Below are 21,342 nucleotides of genomic sequence, written 5' to 3'. Positions count from 1 at the left end.
ATTGGTAAGTTATTCCACAAAATAGATCCTGAATATATTAAAGATTTTTTATACTGCTCTGTTTTGGCTTTTGGAACTTCTAAATTTTTGCAGTCGCATTCCTCAAACAATATTGGTTTATTTCTGGCATTTCTTTAAAGGAGTAGTTCCGGTAAGGACCGATTTTGGCATCAAATTTCAGGTTCATCTGAAGAAAGAAGTTGACCTCTTTTTAAACACTTAAGTGTCTATTTTAACTGGTTTTGTCATTAAAAACGACCCGATTCAAGCTCTAATATGAAAAATCTACCAAATATGCTGAAAAATGTCACTTTTCAGATGGTTTTCCTCAAAAATGAAAGTGGCCGCATCCGTGTTCATCCTCAATCTTTATATATTATGTATTATCATAAAATACAACTTACATTTTAATATTAAGGATGAACACGAATGCGGCCACTTTTATTTTACTCGAAAAGCATCTAAAATTTAACTAAAATGCTAGAATTGTGAATATTTCAGTAATTTAGCATGACTTAATGATGCAAGCACCTGATATATATATAACTCGTCTAAACATCAACCCAACAATGTTAGATCTGTAAATTTGCTTTCGCAAATTTTTGGTTCTTCCCTCGCCGGGATTTGAACCCATGCTACTGTGATATCGTGACACCAAATCGCTTGCACTGCAGCCGTCCCGCTAGACCACACGACCACCTGGGCTCTCATAAAAAGAGCTTTCGCTGGTCATGTGTTCCCTTTCCACGTCAGTTTTAATCTAGCGGCGTACTACAGTACATGATATATATATATATATATATATATATAATATATATGGGCATTGTATTGTCAAAAACAGCCCATATTTATGTAGCAGAAGCATTCTACTGTACAATAAATAACTAAAAGTTTACATTTTAACAATTTTGTAAAACTGCTATATTTTTGGGCCAAAAAGGGGTCTTACTGGACCTACTCCTTTTCAGTGAGCTTCATTCTTAGGCATTTTTGCATCATAACAGATTTGTGGTATAAGATTCTGTTCTCTACTGTCATCCACCAAAGCTGTTCAAACAGTAGAGCTGATGATGAAAGTGGATCAGCATCTAAAATAAGCCTTTCAGCCCTTTTCTGCAATTTAATTTATTCTGACAAGCTAATTTTTGCCACAACAGCTCAAAATAATACAACAATAATCTAGAATATAACCATTATAAATTAATTTTCTTGAATCAATATTTAGAAATTTCTTGATTTTAAAGAGTAAATGAAGTCTAGATGATTGATGAACATAATTAATTAACACGACACGTCAAGGTCATACTAGACTCATTTCTAACACCTAAAAGATTTTCAATTAATGATTTTTGAAGAATATTATTCTCATTAGTTAGAACTGGTACTGCTTGTATTAAACATAATAAAATTGAGAATGAAAATGAGGAATGTCGTGTCAAAGAGACAACAAACTGACTATAGAGCAGACAACAGCCAAAGGCCACCAATGGGTCTTCAATGCATCCGGAGGCGTTCTTTAGCTGGCTTCTAAACAAATATATATAAACTAGTTCAGTGATAGTGGTCGTTATACTAAACTCCAAATTATACACAAGAAACTAAAAATTAAAAATCATACAAGACTAACAAAGGTGCTTGACTTGGGACAGGGTGCAAAATTGCGTCGGGGTTAAACTTTTTGAGATCTCAACCCTCCTCCTATACCTCTAGCCAATTTAGAAAAAAAACCAAATATACAGCAGCCTTTGTTTTGTACCTATAACCACACATTTTGTCTTGTCCAAATTTATAAACATGTTATTTTCACAAGACCATTTTTCAACACATTGGAGATTATCTTGTACTTTTAATTGCATATCAGCAATACTCTTTCCTGATGTATGTATAGTTGTGTCATCAGCAAAGAAGTCTGTATGGTAGTTTTTGATGTGTAATGGAAGGTCATTTATGTACAAAACACACAAAATGGGACCAAGTATTGAGTCCTGTGGAACACCAAAATTTATAAACTTTTTATCAGAAAACTGATATGAAATTGCTGTGTTCATTCACTCAAATATGATTTAAAAAATCAACAGTATCTTCAGGGAAGCTATAAATTTGAAGTTGTTTACATAACATTTCATGATCAACAACATCATTAGCTTTATTAAAATCCTGGAGGACTGCCAAATTGATATTTTCATTATTCATTTCATAGATATAGGAAGATGTGGTGTGAGTGCCAATGAGACAACTCTCCATCCAAATAACAATTTAAAAAGTAAACCATTATAGGTTAAAGTACGGCCTTCAACACGGAGCCTTGGCTCACACCGAACAACAAGCTATAAAGGGCCCCAAAATTACTAGTGTAAAACCATTCAACGGGAAAACCAACGGTCCAATTATTATTCTATTATATTAGTCTAACGATAGTAACGAGGGCAGTTTGAAATGAATGGTTAGGACTGGGAAGGGTGTAAAATTTTAAACTTTGTCAAATAATTATACAGATGTTTAGATATATGTCTCTCTATTAATTTTGATAATGTTGGCGAAACAGATATTGGTCTAGCTTTAGTTGCTAGCTATGTTTTTTTTTCTCACCAGATTTGAACATTGAAGCTACAAAGGCATTTTTTAAAACAGATGGATAAATACTAGTATCAATCATTCGATTAAAGATATATGTTAAGGAAGATGCTATGAAAGGAGTACTCAGTTTGAATATCTTTGGACCTATATTGTCTATATTGTTATTACTACCATTGGGTCGATGCCTCTGCTGGTGGACTGTTAGTCCCCGAGGGTATCACCAGCCCAGTAGCTAGTACTTCGGTACTGGCATGAAAATACAGATTTTTTTGTGTTAAGAAAATTTGCTGCTACAAAATATAAAAATTATCATAAAATAAGGAATGTATCTCCTTCGTGCAAAGCTCTGATTCCTTTCACGGATTTGGCTATACTTTTTGGACCCTTTGGATTATAGCTCTTCATCTTTTATATAAGCTTTGGGATTTCAAATATTTTGACCACGAGCATCACTGTAGAGACATGTTTTGTCGAAATGCGCATCTGGTGCAGGAAAATTGGTACCGTTAATGTTATTGTCAGAACCAGAAGATGTCTTTATATCTAGTTTAATTATTTCATCAAATAGTTCTGAAACTTTTATTGGAGGAATGATCAATTTATTGTGCCTCTTTTCAAGAAATTCATTTGTACATATTTTGTCATAGTATTAAAATTTGAGTTGCTTGGTGCCCTGCTAAGTACAATACAAGGTGTGGGTGATTTTTTTAGTGAACGAAGAAGAAAATACATCATACATGTCATACTTGATGAAGACAGAGATATGTCTCTGCTGAAGGCGAAGCAAGAATATTTGTTTTAGCAACTGAATAGGCCAGATTATTTTCAACAACTTCTTGCTAAACCTTTAAGCACCATTTTCCCCTTTCAACAGAATAATTTTGCAGATAAACCTTGTTTGATTGTCATAAGTGCACTTTAATGACTGGACATTTTTTGGTTGAAAGGCAGAGATTTAAAAATGTGTGAAGTGATGTCAAAAATATTCCCTTGAAAATATAAGGGAATCCACAATTTGGAGGAACAAGTCTCACATCCCATTTCAGTTTTTTTTTTATGTCAAATAAATAATTATTTCTCTTGTACAATCTTGATGATGTCTGGTACTTTTTAGAAATGGGTTTTGCCTGCATCTACCCATTTCCAATCTCTATTCTATAGCTAACTGTTTTCTCTTTTTTTTTTTATAGCTCAAGTGTGTTCGTCATTGTTTGTTGTTGTAAACTATTTTACAACTACAAGTTGTCTCATTGGCACTCATACCACATCTTCCTATATCTATGTAATTAGATTTTAGATATCAGACTATACTAGGTAAATAACATGTCCCATTTCAAATGTTTAAGATCTTTGACCACATTTATTTAGTGCCAGAAACCTGTATGATGTCAAAAAACTAATCACAATCCAGTACCAAGCTTGAATATTGTGTCCACACTTGGCCAAACTGTTCAGGGCTCACCCTCTTGCTTATGTATCAGGCTGCTCTCGCTGAAGTATTTTATTTCTTATAGAATTGAATACAGTAATTGTCTTAATAATTTGTATATATTTTTGAATTTCACTGATAAGTCTTTTTGATTTAAAATGTTTTATGAATTTCTGTATTTAGCACATGTACATCAGGAGGAATATGGCATTGTACACAAAAAAAATGTGAAGCAACTTGCTCTGCAACTGGTGATCCCCACTACATGACCTTTGATGGCAAAAGATTTAATTTTATGGGTGTATGTCACTATTACATGATGAAAGATGACAATTTCAATATTGTTGCTGAGAACATTAAATGCGGTCATGGGCAGGCATCATGTACTAAAGCCATTGCAATAAATATACCAGGTCATACAATAAGATTAGACCACAATCACCAGCTATTTGTAGATGGTACAGAAATACACAAATTACCTTACCAGGGAAATGGAATTAAGATTTACATGGTTTCATCATTGTTTATGAAGGTAAATTTATATTAATTAAAGATGTAAAATACCAAATTTCTGTCTATTTTGCTGTCATTAATTCTATCAAACAAGTTATTTCAGATGTAATGAGAGTGAGTGACAAATACAAGTGTAGTTGCTGAGTTTGACAAATGAAAACTGGAAAATAATGATGTTTAAATAGAGGCAATCTTAAATGTAAATTTCAAAAGGAACAATGCTAAAAGATTTGCAGAAATCAACTTTTTATGCCCCACCTACGATAGTAAAGGGGCATTATGTTTTCTGGTCTTTGCATCCATCGACATGTCCGTTCGTCCATCCGTCTGTCCCGCTTCAAGGTTAAAGTTTTTGGTCAAGGTAGTTTTTTATGAAGTTGAAGTCCAATCAACTTGAAACTTAGTACACATGTTCCCTATGATATGATTTTTCTAATTTTAATTCCAAATTTAAGTTTTGACCCCAATTTTACGGTCAACTGAACATAGAAAAGGATAGTGTGAAGATCAGGTTAAAGTTTTGGTTAAAGTTTTTGGTCAAGGAAGTTTTTGATGAAGTTGATTTCACATCAACTTGAAACTTAGTAAACATGTTCCCTATCATATGATTTTTCTAATTGTAATTCCAAATTTAAGTTTTGACCCCAATTTCACGATCCACTGAACATGTAAAATGATATTGCCAGTGGGCATCTGTGTCCATATCTGTGTACTATGGACACCTTTTTGTTATGATTAAATCTGTGTTTATATTGAACATTAATATTGAATAAATACAACATCACATGCCATTTTGTGAGTATAAATCATATATTTTCGTCTATTTTGAAAATAACTTGTTAACTCAGGTAAATTTATCAAAGAATGATGGATTTTTCTCAGAAGAAATTTAAAGGTCCCAGTGAATAAACTACACAGAGAACAAGAGCTATCGTATTTATTCTAAAGGACAACAAAAGTTTAAATAACTAAAGAATCTGAAGAAAAGTTTCATTTGGTTCGCAATAAATGAAGAAGACTCCCAGATGCTCCAAGCCACATATGCCAAGCAAATTCTAAGATGATGCATATGGGGGTTATTATACACAAAATGCAATGGTATATAATTCCTTTTTTGTTGGAGGATAAATTTGACATGTTTGAACATGTAACCTCTTTTCTTACTGTGAAATGGCAGTCATGGCAGTGAACAGGTTTTGAATGCCCATTAAGTGTTACCCTTGTCATCTTGTGTGTCGGTTCGTAAGTATATATTTCTGTACCTCGGTCTTTTCGTCTTTACATACGCAAGTCCCAAAATTAGTTTCCGTTCTATTTCTTTAGTTTGCCTCTACCAAATGTTAAGAAACTTGTACACAAAGCTTATTACCACAAAATACATATTTGAATTTAGGGTGGTGTCACTTGTACCGTTCTAAATTTTTGCCAAATTTACAAATGGAAAATTGCTAATTTTTTCGTTTCTGTTCCCTAGCTAAATTTTCCTCAACCAAATGTTATGAAACTTATACTTTGGATTAAGTTCAAATTTGGGTGGCATCACTTTTACAGTTATTTAGTTATTTATCTTTATAGTGTAATGTTATATGGAAGTGTGGTATATCATCTGTGTCACATGGACAAATTCTCCATTTATTTCCCATTTGAATACAGTTGTGTCAACTTTTTTTTTTAACAAGGTTTTATGTATCTTAATTCATTCAAGTCCATAATATGCTTTGATTATTTTGAACACTGATATTAAACTACTAATGTTCAATCCATTTTGACTTTGATTCAATATCTTATGTAGTTGTAAAGATTTTTGATATGTTTTTGTTCAAATTAAATACACATGTTGATCAATTTATTTCCAGTACTATTATCAGATATAATAGTTTATATAATATAATGTATTAGGCAGAATTATCAAATGGTATCACAGTATTATGGGATGGAAGAACAAGGGCTTACATCACAGCACCATCATCCTTCTTTAACAAAACCAAAGGATTGTGTGGTACATATGACAGTAACCAGAAGAATGACTTCAAAACTCTACAGGGTGACATTGAAACTGATGTCAATGAATTTGGTAACAGAATGAGAGTAAATCCTCAGTGTGCTCCAGTTACTCTTCCTGCACGTAATCCATGTGAAGATAATACCCAAAGAAAGACCCAAGCAAAACAGTACTGTGATTACATTTTGCAGGATTTCTTCAAACGTAAGCAGTTATTTTATGGTGAATTTTGATATCAGAGGAAATTTTTGTTTTTGCCTCACCTACATAACAGGGGCAATATGTTTTTCGGTCCATGTGTCCACTTTTTTGGTTAAGGTAGTTTATGATGAAGTTAAAACTTAGTGCACCTGTTCCCTATGATATGATACTTGTAATTTTAATGCCAAAATAAAGTTTTGACCCTAGATTCACGATCCAATGAACATAAAAATGATGTGCAAGTAGGGCATCAGTGGACGCATTATTGTTTTTATGCCCCATTTATGGGCATTTAGTTGTTAATGTTTGTGTCACTTTGGTATTTTGTGGATAGTTGTCTCATTGGCAATCATACCACACCTTCATTTTTATATTTACATGTTTTCTGGACTGTGCCTCCGTCTTTCCGTCGTCCGTCTGTCCTGCTTTAGGTTAAAGTTTTTGGTCGAGGTAGTTTTTGACGAAATTGAAGTTCACTCAACTTGATTCTAAGTACAGATGTTTCCTATGATATGATCTTCCTAATTTTAATGCCAAACTAGAGATTTACCCCCATTTTCTCGGTCCACTGAACATTGAAAATGATAGTGAGGATCGGGCATCCGTGTACTTGGAACACATTTTTGTCGCTTATATTTTACATACCTGTCAACTAACATGATTTCAAAAGGTCACCCCTGGTAATTTAATAGCTCACCCAATATAAGATTGTTATGGACATACTCCTTCCCATGATAGCCAAATTCTGCAGTAAATTAAAATTATGTAAAGGATACAGAATATCTTACTTAATGGATAGAATCTTTTAAATAAGAGTATTGTTTACACCTGGAAGGAAGAATGAAATGTGCTTGACTAATGCTGATAGTGATTTAAGTAATTTGGACTTTTTGAGTATCTCATTTTATGACTTTTAGAAGAAGATTGAAATAAATAAAGGGAGTGCAAGAAATTAACAGCACTTAATACTTATGACTCGAAGTGATAAAATCAATATAGATATATAGGACTTATTTGTCACTTGTTCATTTAATCACTTATCTTCAAGTCATTCTCAAGCATTTTTTATGCCCCATTTGTGGGCATTATGTTATCTGGTCTGTGCGTCCGTCTGTTCGTTCGTCCGTCCATCTGTTCCGTTTCAGGTTAAAGTTTTGGTTAAATTTTTTGGTCAAGGTAGTTTTTGATGAAGTTGAAGTCCGATCAACTTGAAACTTAGTAAACATTTATCCCCGGCCACTTCCACTTTTATTTTTTGTCTATCTGATGAGTTAAGCCTTTTTCGACTGATTTTTATAGTTCTTTCTTATGTTGTACTGTTATACCACTGTCCCAGGTTAGGGGGAGGGTTGGGATCCCGCTTACATGTTTAACCCCGCCACATTATTTATGTATGTGCCTGTCCCAAGTCAGGAGCCTGTAAATCAGTGGTTGTCGTTTGTTTATGTGTTACATATTTGTTTTTCGTTCATTTTTTTACATAAATAAGGCCGTTAGTTTTCTCGCTTGAATTGTTTTACATTGTCTAATCGGGGCCTTTTATAGCTGACTATATTCGGTATGGGCTTTGTTTATTGTTGAAGGCCGTACGGTGACCTATAATTGTTAATGTTTGTGTCATTTTGGTCTTTTATGAATAGTTGTCTCATTGGCAATCATACTACATCTTCTTTTTTATATGTTCCTCATGATATGATCTTTCTAATTTTAATGCCAAATTAGAGATTTTTATCCAATTTTCACAGTCCACTGCACATAGAAAATGATAATGCGGATGGGGCATCCATGTACATGGGACACATTCTTGTTAATGAATACAATATAATCACTTCTTTTTGCCCTGGACTCCTTTGAGACAAATCTACAAGTCTCCTGTAACTTCAGGTCTAGGCAAAAACTGAAAAGCTGTTCTATTCAATTACCATGAAAAAAGACTTAACAATTTTAACTAAACCAAAAAACAATATTATAATCATTTAAAAAATGTCAAGAGGAAGTAAATAAGATTTTCTCAAAATTTATAAAAAGATATATTTTATAGCAAATTGAGCAGTGCACATGCTTGTTAGACAGATGCAATTTGCATACTATCTGCTGTAATTTTTTATTTCTGTTTTTGAAAAGCATGTCATAGCAAAGTTGATGCAACCAGTTTCCATGAAGATTGTATGTATGACATGTGTGCCTGTACAGAGAACCTAAGAGACTGCTTGTGCCCAATGATTGGAGAGTATGCCAAACAGTGTGCAGCTATGGGTGTTCAGGTCCTGTGGAGAAACCATATTCCAGAATGCCGTAAGTTAAGAATAAACTTCACTTTTATAAACACTATCATCACTATCCAGATGGGAATTTTGAAAGCTGTTTGATATTCCTTTTTTTCTTCACTTTTTAATTTCATTTTTGTGCTTTCCTCAGGTATGAACAACTTGCATAAGAGACCTAGACTCAATATTAATTATTATTATTGAATAATACTGGCTGTTCCTTTTACATACTGCATATTACCTTATATTGAAGGGTCTTTTATCTTAGTTTATCAACTAAATACCAATTCTTCAACAAATGATATTATTGTTATTTAAAATTGTTAGAAATCCCATGTAATGGTGGACAGATTTACCAGGTGTGCCCTAATGAATGTGTTCGTACCTGCAGTAACATTGCACAAGACCAATACTGTGTGCAGTCTAAAGAATGTGCTGAAGGATGTGGCTGTCCTGCCAATCATACACTTAATGATGAAGGAGAATGTATAGCAATTGCAGAATGCCCATGCATATTTAGTGGAAATGAGTATCCAGCCGGATTCCTCACAAAAATGGATGATAAGATATGGTTGGTTTTATAAATGCTTGCATACTGTTATCTGAAAAAAGGGGAAATATGTAGCTTTATCATAAAAATGATAAATATGTTGATAAAGTATCTCCAGTGAGAAGGCTCAAACTCCAGCTGAAAATGTTCAAATCTCCAGTTGTGACTTGATAACTCTGTTACATGTATGCAGATGTCAGGATGCAAGTTTTTGTTATTGCGATTCTCACTCAGTCGCAATATTCCCAATATCAAAAGACCTCTGAATAAATTCTAAATTTATAGTATATGCTTGTATCCTTGTATCATTGTAGTCAAATCTGCATGGAGATAATTTCATGTCTTGATTTCAACAATTGTTTATACATGTAATTCCTTGGACACTTAGACCCCGTTTATACTTGTACAAAATTGAATCGATCTTTATTTGAATCGATCTTATTTAATCCAGTGTGTTTAAACTAGAACATAAAAAGAACCGGTCTGACAATATTACCTTATATTTCGTAAACAAATAATTCTAAAAAAAGAATATATAAGGAAATTCTGCATCTCGCTCACACTACAAAAATGGTTTGCTCATTGGAATTTTGTAATGACTTAATCATTATTATTTTGGTTCATATACCACAAGTATTAAACAAAGACATGTGTGTAGACTACGATATCTTAAAAACAAACGGTCAATTTGTTTGAGGATGAGTGTTTGCAGCAAAGAAATAGAACTTATTGATTAAGAAAATCATCCCAAAACATTCCTGTTTACATTAGACAAAAAATCGATTTTAAAAGGATCCATCTCAGTAAAGATCGCTCTTTTTTGCTAGTGTAAACAGGGTCTTAATTACTTTTATGGATAACGCCAATCAAGAAAACCACAAAAATTGGTACCCCAGAAATATATCCGTATCTGTAAATGAAAAATAATGTTATATAGTATCTATAAAATGCCTATGCTGTCATCTGTTAATAGATCTTTGAATTACAAGAATGAACATTTGAAATACAGTAAAAAGATATCTCATACTTGTATGTTATTTGTACAGCACTTGCAGAGATTCCAGATGGGAATGTACAGTCATCCCAACCATCAAAGCTGTGACAGTAACTGTCATAGGAAATGGAACTCAGCCTCCATCAACTGTAAATCCATTCATGCCTGTTGTTCAAGATATCTGTGATGTTAAACAGTTCCAGGAATACACCAAATGCTTGCCAGAATGTCCTGTCACCTGTCAGAACATGCATGACACCACTACATCATGTCCTGCACCAACAAGCTGTACTGCAGGATGTAAATGTATGGATGGATATGTTCTGGAAGGAAAACAGTGTGTCAAGCCATCAGCCTGCCCATGTTATCACGGAGGGAAAGCTTACTTTGAAGGACAGAAGATCCAGATGGATTGTAATGAATGGTAATTTGTTCAATTACAATCTAAATTGTAGGAACTATATGAAATTTGATTTAGAAATGAGCTTTTATGTTAATCCTGAAAACAAACAAAATGAATTCTTCATTTTAATTTCACTTAGTTTATATTAAAACTTTACAAAAAACACACTTGATTGCCTACATAGAACAAAAACCTTATTTGAAGTTCTGCAATGTATTCTATATCATACATATCAGACATTTTCTCTTGTGAAGTCAAAATTTTATTGGAATTTGTGATATAAAGTAATGGTGGATAAAGTATATATAAAAAAATTAGGGGATGTGGTATGATTACCAATGAGACAACTATCCACCTGAGTTCAAATGGAGTGGATGTAATCACTTATAGGTTCCTGTACGGCCCTCAACAATAAGAAGAACCTATATTGTCTACTCGACTTTAAAAGGCATAAGCCCTTTCTGGGTTTTAAATCCCCAATGAAGATTTTGAAATGTTGGCAGGTATGAAAACAAGCAAACTTAACTTTTTTACACACTCAAATATATCAGTGAAAATTCTACTCTGTGTGAAAGTGATCAGTTTAATAGTGTAATGAACTGCTGCAATCTTATGTGGATACAAAGAGTGTATATGTCATTGATAGACCAACCCTACATCACAATTAAACCAGAAAAATACCCTAGAGGGCAACATACACAGTCATCAAAATAGACAAGTATCTATATCATATGGGATTTAATCTATCATATTTAAAATCATACCAGCCATTATAGTTCATTTTTAGCTCACCTGGCCCAGAGGGCCAAAAAAGCTTTTCCCATCACTTGGCGTCTGGTGTCTGTCATCTTCCGTAGTCCGTTAACTTTTTCAAACATCTTCTCCTCTGAAACTACTGGGCCAAATTTAATCAAACTTGCCCACAATCATCACTAAGGTATCTAGTTTGAAACAATGTGTCCGGTGACCGGGGCAACCAACCAAGATGGCCGCCATGGCTTAAAATAGAACATAGGGGGTAAAATGTAGATTTTGGCTTAAAACTCTGAAACCAAAGCAAATCTGACAATGGGTTAAATAGCTTATCAAGTCAATATCTATTTGCCCAGAAATTTTCAGATGAATTGGACAACTGGTTGTTCAGTTACTGACCCCAATTGGTAATTTTTAAAGACATTTTGCCGTGTTTATGCCTCACCTACGATAGTAGAGGGGCATTATGTTTTCTTGTCTGTGCGTCCGTTCGTCCGTCCGTTCGTCCGTCTGTCCCACTTCAGGTTAAAGTTTTTGGTCAAGATAATTTTTGATGAAGCTGAAGTCCAATCAACTTGAAACTTAGTACACATTTTCCCTATGATATGATTTTTCTAATTTTAATTCCTTAATATATTTTGTACCAATTTTCACGGTCCACTGAACATGGAAAATGATAGTGCGAGTGTGGCATCCCTGTACTTTGGACACATTTCTTGTTGGTTATTATCTTGAATACTATTATAGACAGAGATAAAGTGTAAACAGCAATAATGTTCAGCAAAGTAAGATATAAGAATAAATCAACATGACCAAAATGGTCAGTTTACCTCTTAAGGAGTTATTGACCTTTATAGTAAATTTTTAACAATTTGCATTAATTTGGTAAATGTTTGTAAATTTTTACAAAATATTTTCCTCTGTATCTAAATGGCCAAGTTTATAATAGATAGAGAAAATTATAAGTAGCAAGAATGTTCAGTAAAGTATAAAGATCTACAAACACAATTTTGTCATAAATCCATCTGTGTCCTTCATTGGCCAAACTTAGCGACCAGGCTCTTTAGAGCCTCTAGTTATAATATAGATAAACTGTAAACAGCAATAATGTACAGCAAAGTAAGACATACTAATAAGTCAGCATGATCAAAATGGTCAATTGACCCCTTTAGGAACAATTGCCCTTTATAGTCAATTTTAAACAATTTTCATAAATTTTGTAACTATTTGTAAATTTTTACAAAATATTTCCACTGTAACTACTGGACCAAGTTCATTATAGATAGAGATAATTGTAAGCAGCAAGAATGTTCAGAATGTCATAGGACAAGGTGAGCGACACAGGCTCTTTAGAGTCTCTAGTTTTAAATTCTAAAAGCAGTGTGATAATTCTAGTATAATTAATACATATTGTTGATGTTTACTTTTGCAACAGTTCTGAAAGAGTCCTTGTTTCTTCAAATTTTGCAAATACCTATTAAAACTGCAATGAACATTTCGATTACATTTTTGTATATTTTCTCTGAGAGAATCAAGATTGTGTTGGAATGAAGCATTTTAATTTTAGTTAATGTCTTTAAACAGCACCTGTCGTGGTCAGAATTGGGATTGTACCAACAAAGATTGTCCAGCCATTTGTAGTGCTGTAGGTGATTCCCATTACCACTCATTTGATGGTAGGGAGTATGAGTTCCAGGGCAGTTGTGACTATGTACTAGCTAAATCCACTGATCAAAATCCCCACAAGTTTCTGATAACAGAAAACAATGTGCCATGTGGAACCAGTGGAGTGACTTGTACCAAGTCTATCACTTTCAGCATTGGGGAGCCAGGTACAGTTGATATTTTAGTAAAGCATTGTTCTGCAAATGTAAAAAAAATGAATAAAACCTTGTGAGCTATCTGTTAACCATATTTGATTAATTTTGACTGTATAATTTATGATGGAAATTATCATGGCCAAATATTGTTGGAGAAAGTTTCACCACCTTGCTATCATAATATTGTGTGATATTGTATATTGAGAATGGTTTTAATACAATATAAATTTTAAGACATGACAAAACACTTTTAGGAAATAATGTGCTGTTCAAGAAATTATTGCAGGTGCATGGTCATGTAAAAATACATATTTGGTAACTTTTGTTTTCTAAAAAAAATCTTTTAAGGAATAAAATAGATTAAAAAAAATATATGCATATATTATATGGGCATACTTGTCCACCTCGGAAAATGAAAATGCATTGAGGAAGAAAATGTGAGGTACGTCATAATGCTTACAAACCTTTTTTTTCATTTGCAATTTAGTACATAGGTTTTAAAAAAAATAATATATGCTATAGCATGTACCAGTCATTATATAAATATTTATCATTAATTGAATATTAAAGCAATACTATTTAATTGTTTCATTCCCACTTCTTTTTGTAAATGAATTTCATAAACCTCGGCTATAATTGGAAATCAGTTATGCCTAATGCCTAATGTGCTCCATTACACAGAATGAAGATAAGAGAAAGTAGTGTGTTTACTTCCAGTGTAATATCTAGTGCATATGGATTTTACATTTATTAGTGATAACAAAATTAAATGGTTTAAATAGTTTATAAGGGACTGACATCTGCCCAACAGAAATGTATTAAGAGGTTCAATGCAGTTTTCCAGGAGTTCTTATTTAGTATTTGTACATGTATTTTTATCATTGACGGTTCAATTTTTTGTTCAGGTAAATTAATCAATGAGTGATAGATTTCTCTTGGAAGAAATTTAAACTATACAGAAAACATTACCTGTTGTATTTGTTCAATGGGACAATAGAACTTACAAAAGTTTAAATGGACAGGTAACTTGCAGGTGAATCTATGGAAAACTATGATAGGGTTCACAATAAAATAAATTCGGGTGAAAACAGATCATTTTCTGAATTCCAGGGTTATTTGATCACATGTGGTGTAAAAAAAAAATACTAGGTGAAGATAAAAATTCATGGGTGTGACCTGCAAAATACGAGTCAGTTGACAATGGGTTGTTTTGTTTAAAGAAACTGCCTCTTGACCTTCACACTTATTATACTATGGAACAGTAAATTAAAGTACATGTACTGTTTAAGAATACTTATATCTTAGCCAGACTTGTAAAATTTACTATTTAAATAATGAGGAAATTTCATTAGAAAAGAACTTTAGTGTGCCTAACTTTTGAAACTGAAGAATTGCAAGAAATCTATAGCTGCAATGAACATATTTTAGAATCACATTTCAGTTTACACATAATTTCCATGAACACTTTTTTTGTGAAATCTACAATTTCTGCAATATGGTGATATGTGGTGTTAATGCAAACTTGCTATGCAGAAAGTGCAAGGTCAAAAAGTTATGTTTGTTATATTTCATTAAGCGATGCAATTAGAAAATACTAATGTTTAGAAAGTTATTTGAAGCTTGAGTCTATCAGTAATGTATGTTTTTATGCAGGTACAAAAAATTACTACTCAATTCAGCTAATCAAAGGGAAACCTATATCTGTGGAATCTGAATCCCCATTTAATGTAACAGAAGTAGGTGAATCCATCATGGTGACAACAAATACTGGTATTACACTTGTCTGGGACAAAGGAACAAGAGTTTACATCAAACTCAAAACTGAACATAAAGGAAAAGTAAGATGAATTTTATATATAGCTTAAAATAAAGATTTATTTTGGTGTTAAAAGAAAGAAGAAACATTTCCTTTGGTCTTTCTCCATCTTTATCATGGTGTAATGTTTCATTAATATAATAAATTACATATAATACACATTAAATATACAATGTAATTTTTCGATATATGCCAAACTATCAAACTGACATATTAGTAAAACATGATTTTTCAACTGATTTTAAATCAGATTTCCAGTGGCAGTGGAGAAATCTTCTAACCAGTGTCCATGCATTAGCTTGAAAACGCTAAAATTTAGATGGGTTGTTTTCTGTACTTAATGAAGGTCAATTGTGGTTTTCATGATGTTTGTTTTTATTGTTGTTGAGTTTTTAGACCTTTAAGTATCAAAAAGTAATACTGAGAGTATTATCCGTGCAGCAACTTGAAAACTCTTTGAGGAAATCTTTTTAAATTTTGAAGTATTGTTTCATTGAACTAAATGAAAGTCAAGTTCGATTTTTATACGCCCGTCAAAATTTAGATGGGACGTATTATGGTATACAAATGTTCGGTGTCCGTCCGTCCGTCTGTCCGTCCGTCTGTCTATCTGTCTGTCTGTCTGTCTGTCTGTCTGTCTGTCCGTCTGTCTGTCTGTCTGTCTGTCTGTCTGTCTGTCTCTGTCTGTCTCTGTCTGTCTGTCTGTCTGTCTGTCTGTCTGTCTGTCTGTCTGTCTGTCCGTCTGTCTGTCCGGCGTAAACATGTCGCACCGTAACTTGAGAACGACTTATCCAAATTTTATGAAACTTAACATAGTTGTTTCTTATGATGGTAAAATGATCTGTATACTTTTGGGTGAAAATAAGATATAAACTCTTTGAGTTACGGCACTTTGTAACTAAAACAGGGGTGTGTTTTTTTCACATGTCGCGCCGTATCTCAAAAACGATTCGTGATTATCGCTTAAAACTTTAAACACTTCTTAGTTATATTAATCTTAATATCTGTATCCTTTTTGGTGATGATTCAAAATTTTATTTTTGAGTTATTGAGTATTTTGTAAAAAAGGGGGAGTTTTTTTTTACATGTCGCACCATATCTCAAAACGATTTATGATTATTGCTTAAAACTTTACACATGTCTTTGTTATATTAATCTAAAGATCTGTATACTTTTTGGTGATGACTCAAACTTTATTTTGGAGTTATTGAGTATTTTGTTAACCAGGGGAGGTTTTTTTTACATGTCGGGCTGTATCTCAAAAGTAATTTATGATTATTGCTTAAAACATTACACAATTCTTTGTTATATTAATCTTAATATCTGTATACTTTTTGGTGATGATTCAAAATTTTATTTTTGAGTTATTGAGTATTTTGTAAAAAAAGGGAGTTTTTTTTTACATGTCGCACCATATCTCAAAACGATTTATGATTATTGCTTAAAACTTTACACATGTCTTTGTTATATTAATCTTAAGATCTGTATACTTTTTAGTGATGATTCAAAATTTCATTTTTGAGTTATTGAGTATTTTGTAAAAAAGGGGGAGGTTTTTTTTACATGTTGTTCCGTATCTCAAAAACAATTTATGATTATTGCTTAAAACTTTACACACTTCTTTGTTACATTAATCTGAAGATCTGTATACTTTTTGGTGATGATTCAAACTTTATTTTGGAGTTATTGAGTATTTTGTTAACCAGGAGAGTTTTTTTTTACATGTCGCGCCGTATCTCAAAAGTAATTTATGATTATTGCTTAAATCATTACACACTTCTTTGTTATATTAATCTAAAGATCTGTATACTTTTTTGTTTTTATTCAAAATTTTATTTTAGTGATATTTAGTTTTTTGTAAAAAAAAAACAGGGTTGGGGGGTTTCACATGTCCCGCCGTGTCTCAAAAACAATATATGGTTATTGCTTAAAACTTTCTCAGAAACTATTTATGATTATTGCATAAAACTTCCACACAAGACGTCGGGCGTATCATGCGCTCATGGCGCAGCTGTTTATTACAATTTAGCTTTTATCGTTGATGAGTTGAAAGTTTAAGTAGCAAAAAGTGATATTAAGATGGTTGTTCGTGCAAGATCTTGAAAACACTTTGAAATCTTTAAAAATTTTGATTTGATTTTTTCCTGTGATTAAATGAAGGTCAAATTTTGCAATTTTAACTTTTATTGTTGTTGAGTTGTCGACATATTTACTTGATCCTGTTTCGGGGTCCAGATTTGCAAATATCATTTTTGTACTGGAAAAACTGGTTTGATGTTAATCTAACAGCCTCTTGGAATCATTAGTTTGAAAAAGAGTACATGGACCCCTCTTATTTTTAAATGTCATTTGGGTTGATAATGTATGAAGAATATACGTACCAATTTTTATGAACAAACCACCAATGATATTTTTAATTACTTGTAATAGATAAATCTACAGCTGCTGTCTTTTTCTAAAATAATAAAAAATGAATAGAAATGAATTATTTCAAATGAAAATAATTATTCAAAATATTAGATATTCCAAATTGATTTACAAAAATCTGCTTATGTTTATCTTTTAAAACAAATAAGTTATGTATGTCTGTCCACATGATAGATATGTCCAAGAAATTGACATTTATAAAAGTAAATGTCTAAATTTTGACCCAGTTTATCTTTAAAAGCTAGGACATGAAGTTTTATGTACATATTTGAGATAAATTGATGAAAAAAAGCTTGTATGCTAATTATCATTATTTTTTTTAATTTGATATCAATACTGTATTGCATGCCCTTAAGGAATTCAGAAAAAAATATAACAGGATGGATAGAGGGAAAGCATGTTGTTAGTTTTGTTTTTCAACTCAAACATGAATGAAAGGTATGATAAAAGTTCATACATTGACCCAAAGTTATTAAAAGGCCTTAAAGATAGAATAATGTTTGTTTAAAGCTTTATTATGGCCATTTAGAATGTTGAGCAATATAGAATGGTTCATCTCTTGCAGGTTGAGGGTCTTTGTGGTAATTTTGATGCAGATCAGAAAAATGATTTTACAATGCCTCAAGGTGGACCACCAGCCATCAAAGCCACCAAGTTTGGTGACAGCTGGAAGGTGCATGATTACTGTGGCCCTCCAAACAATGTGACAGACACCTGTGAACAGACTCCACATCGTAAACCCTGGGCACAAAGAAAATGTGGAATAATCTCATCCAAACTTTTTGAAACCTGTCATCATGTAGTACCATATCAGAAATATGTTGAAAAATGCGTGTTTGATGCATGTGCCTGTGACCTTGGAGGAGATTGTGAATGTTTGTGTACAGCTGTTGCAGCTTATGCACATGAATGTGCCATTGCAGGTGTGCCAGTTAGTTGGAGAACTGATGCTTTCTGTCGTAAGTTAGAATACTTCTGTTTTATTCTTATTAAGTGTTATATATAATGTAAATCCATCTCATTATCTATGAGACAAATATCAAACTAACTGTTCTGAAAATGTAAAATCAAATAAATTATCTATAAGCTAATATTAACCATACTTTTCTGATGCATCTTGCTATGTAATAATTTTCCATTACTCTCTATCTTCAGCCATACAGTGTGAAACATGCCAAAAATACAACCCATGTATATCAATTTGTCCAAAGAAAACCTGTGACAACAGATTGGTTTATGATCATTTAATCAAAGATTGCAAAGAAGAAATGTGTTTTGAAGGTAATTAAAAAAAGAAAATTTGGTTGTGAGTCCTCTATCATCATTTTTAGTATATCTGGCCCAAAGGGCCAAGTAAGCATAATGCATTTTTCATCAATGGGCGTCAGTCGTCTATCATCCAATGTCAACGTCGTCTGTTAAATTTTACAAAAATCTTCACCATATGAAACTACTCGACCAAATTTAACAAAACATGCCCACAATCATCATAAGGGTATTGAGTTTAAAAAATGTGTCTGATGACCTGTCCTTCCAACCCAAATGTCTTACAAGGCAAAAAATAGAAAATAAAGGGGAATGCAAGTATTGTGTGATACTTTGAAAACTGTAATAAATAAATTAAAGGGAAATGTGACAGGGGCATAAATGTTGAGCTCTATCAATTGTCTAATTACGTATTAACAATTTGTTACAATTTTTTTTCTCTATTTCTGCCTATTATCTTGAAAACTATAATAGATGCAGAGAAACTTTAAAATGCAAAAATTAACATCAAGACAAGATCTACAAATAAGTCTAACATGATCAAGATCATCAGTCAACTCCTTATTGGAGTTGTTGCCCTTTCTTGATGATTTTTACCATTTATTTTTTACGTTTTGCCATACATCATTCATTATATGATCAAATTCTAATAGATAAGTAGAAACTTTAAATAACAAAACTTATCAGCAAGGCAAGATCTACTAACGAGTCAAATTTTGCCGATATAGTTGCAACTCTTTGTTGGAGCGATTGCCCTAAAATGATGATTTTTTATTTACCTCTTTTGTATTTTGAGCAAAAACTAAAGAAGAGAGAGAGAAGCTAAACAGACAAAACGATGAGCAATACAAGTTCAACATATGATTTTTGTCATGAATTCTATTCTGGTCTACAATTATATAGACAGATGTATATGCATAATGATTGTGACCATTTTTTTCATATAAACTTTGTTTTTAATGTTTGTCTGTCTTGTTTTTATCTTGTTTATCATATGTCTTGTTAATCAAAAGTTTGGATTTACAGATTTCCTTTGATTTTTTAATAATAATTAAATTAAAATAAAAAATATCACTTTGAAATTACAGGTTGTGACATTAAGCCGTGTGCAGATGGAATGGTTTATGATGGAACACAAAAACCAATGAAATGTATCCCAGAACCCCTCTGTAACAATTCTATCTGTGTTTTCAATGGTAGACATTACCGTCAGAATGAACAAATTACAGATGAGGCAGTTTGTGATCAAAGTTGCGAAATTTGGTACGTTAGCAAAAAAAACTTAAGGAGATATAGGAAGATGGGTGTGAGTGCCAATGAGACAACTCTCCATCCAAATAACATTTTTTTTTGAAAAGTAAACCATTATAGGTCAACAAAGCTTTTATTGAAATAACAACATATGCCTAAGCTACATCAAAATTACAGATAAATAAACACAGTTCTGTGTACTGATGTTTTTTTAATTCAATTTTTGGCATAAGTTAATGCCTGGTTTTCCTTGGGAGTTCTTCAAGATAATTGAATATAAGAATAAATGAAAATTTGAAAAGGATTTAAAACAATTTTAAAATAATATGCAATATTTATGATGAGAACATTTTAAGTAGTTTAGAGAAAGGTTTGGGTTGCTGGGTGTCTAAGTACATTAATGGGTAGATGGATATTTATCTTTAGATTTTTTTCTGTACAGTTACTGCAGTGACAACGGTGAAATGAAACGTAACGGTTTCTGTAGCACCACTCCTCATCCAAGTACAGTATCTCCTGTTGTAACACCAGGAGGAATGCCAACTCCTTCTCCAACACCAAATGGTGGTGGTCACCCCCTTCCAGAAACAACAATGGCAATTAAATGTCTGAGAAATGATTGGACTGATTGGATGAGTGCTTCTCAGCCATCCCCAACAAATCAAGGTGACATTGAGACAATATCAGGACTGAGGAAGAAATATGTCTTCTGTGACAATTACATGATGACTGCCATACAATGTCGAGTTATTGGAACCAATACCATGTCAGCAGATTCAGGACAGAAAGTTACATGTGACCTGAAAGAAGGACTGAGATGCCTGAAATCAAGCCAAGACAATGGGCAATATTGTAATGATTATGAAGTTCGTTTTGATTGTAGTTGTGGTATGTATTTACCAATACTTTCAGACAAAAACAAAATGCTTAAAGTTTCTGATAAATTTTAGTTCCACTCGTTTCGTTTTCATTTCAAACCATATCACTAACTTTTATCTCCCCAAATATTTATATATTTCAAATGTTTTCCTCAATTCTACTGCTCCTAAATCCACCATTCTTCTGCTGCAAGA

The 21,342-nt window shown here is 32.6% G+C and overlaps 1 protein-coding gene across 2 annotated transcripts in view; it reads left to right on the top strand.

Annotated features, from left to right (window-relative positions):
• Positions 1-21,342, top strand: part of LOC134708034 (mucin-5AC-like) — a 221,759-nt gene that overhangs the window by 27,162 nt on the left and 173,255 nt on the right. For both annotated transcript variants that reach the window (XM_063568282.1, XM_063568281.1), the window contains 11 exons: positions 4,190-4,538; positions 6,419-6,725; positions 8,847-9,017; positions 9,317-9,560; positions 10,586-10,957; positions 13,274-13,521; positions 15,163-15,347; positions 18,318-18,711; positions 18,908-19,033; positions 20,107-20,281; positions 20,712-21,157. In XM_063568282.1, coding sequence (XP_063424352.1) covers positions 4,190-4,538; positions 6,419-6,725; positions 8,847-9,017; positions 9,317-9,560; positions 10,586-10,957; positions 13,274-13,521; positions 15,163-15,347; positions 18,318-18,711; positions 18,908-19,033; positions 20,107-20,281; positions 20,712-21,157 — 3,017 coding nt within the window. The remainder of the gene's footprint in view (positions 1-4,189; positions 4,539-6,418; positions 6,726-8,846; positions 9,018-9,316; positions 9,561-10,585; positions 10,958-13,273; positions 13,522-15,162; positions 15,348-18,317; positions 18,712-18,907; positions 19,034-20,106; positions 20,282-20,711; positions 21,158-21,342) is intronic.

This window comes from Mytilus trossulus, chromosome 2 (genome assembly GCF_036588685.1).
Source record: "Mytilus trossulus isolate FHL-02 chromosome 2, PNRI_Mtr1.1.1.hap1, whole genome shotgun sequence".
Lineage (NCBI taxonomy): Eukaryota > Metazoa > Mollusca > Bivalvia > Mytilida > Mytilidae > Mytilus > Mytilus trossulus.
This window is presented reverse-complemented; position numbering and strand designations above follow the sequence as displayed.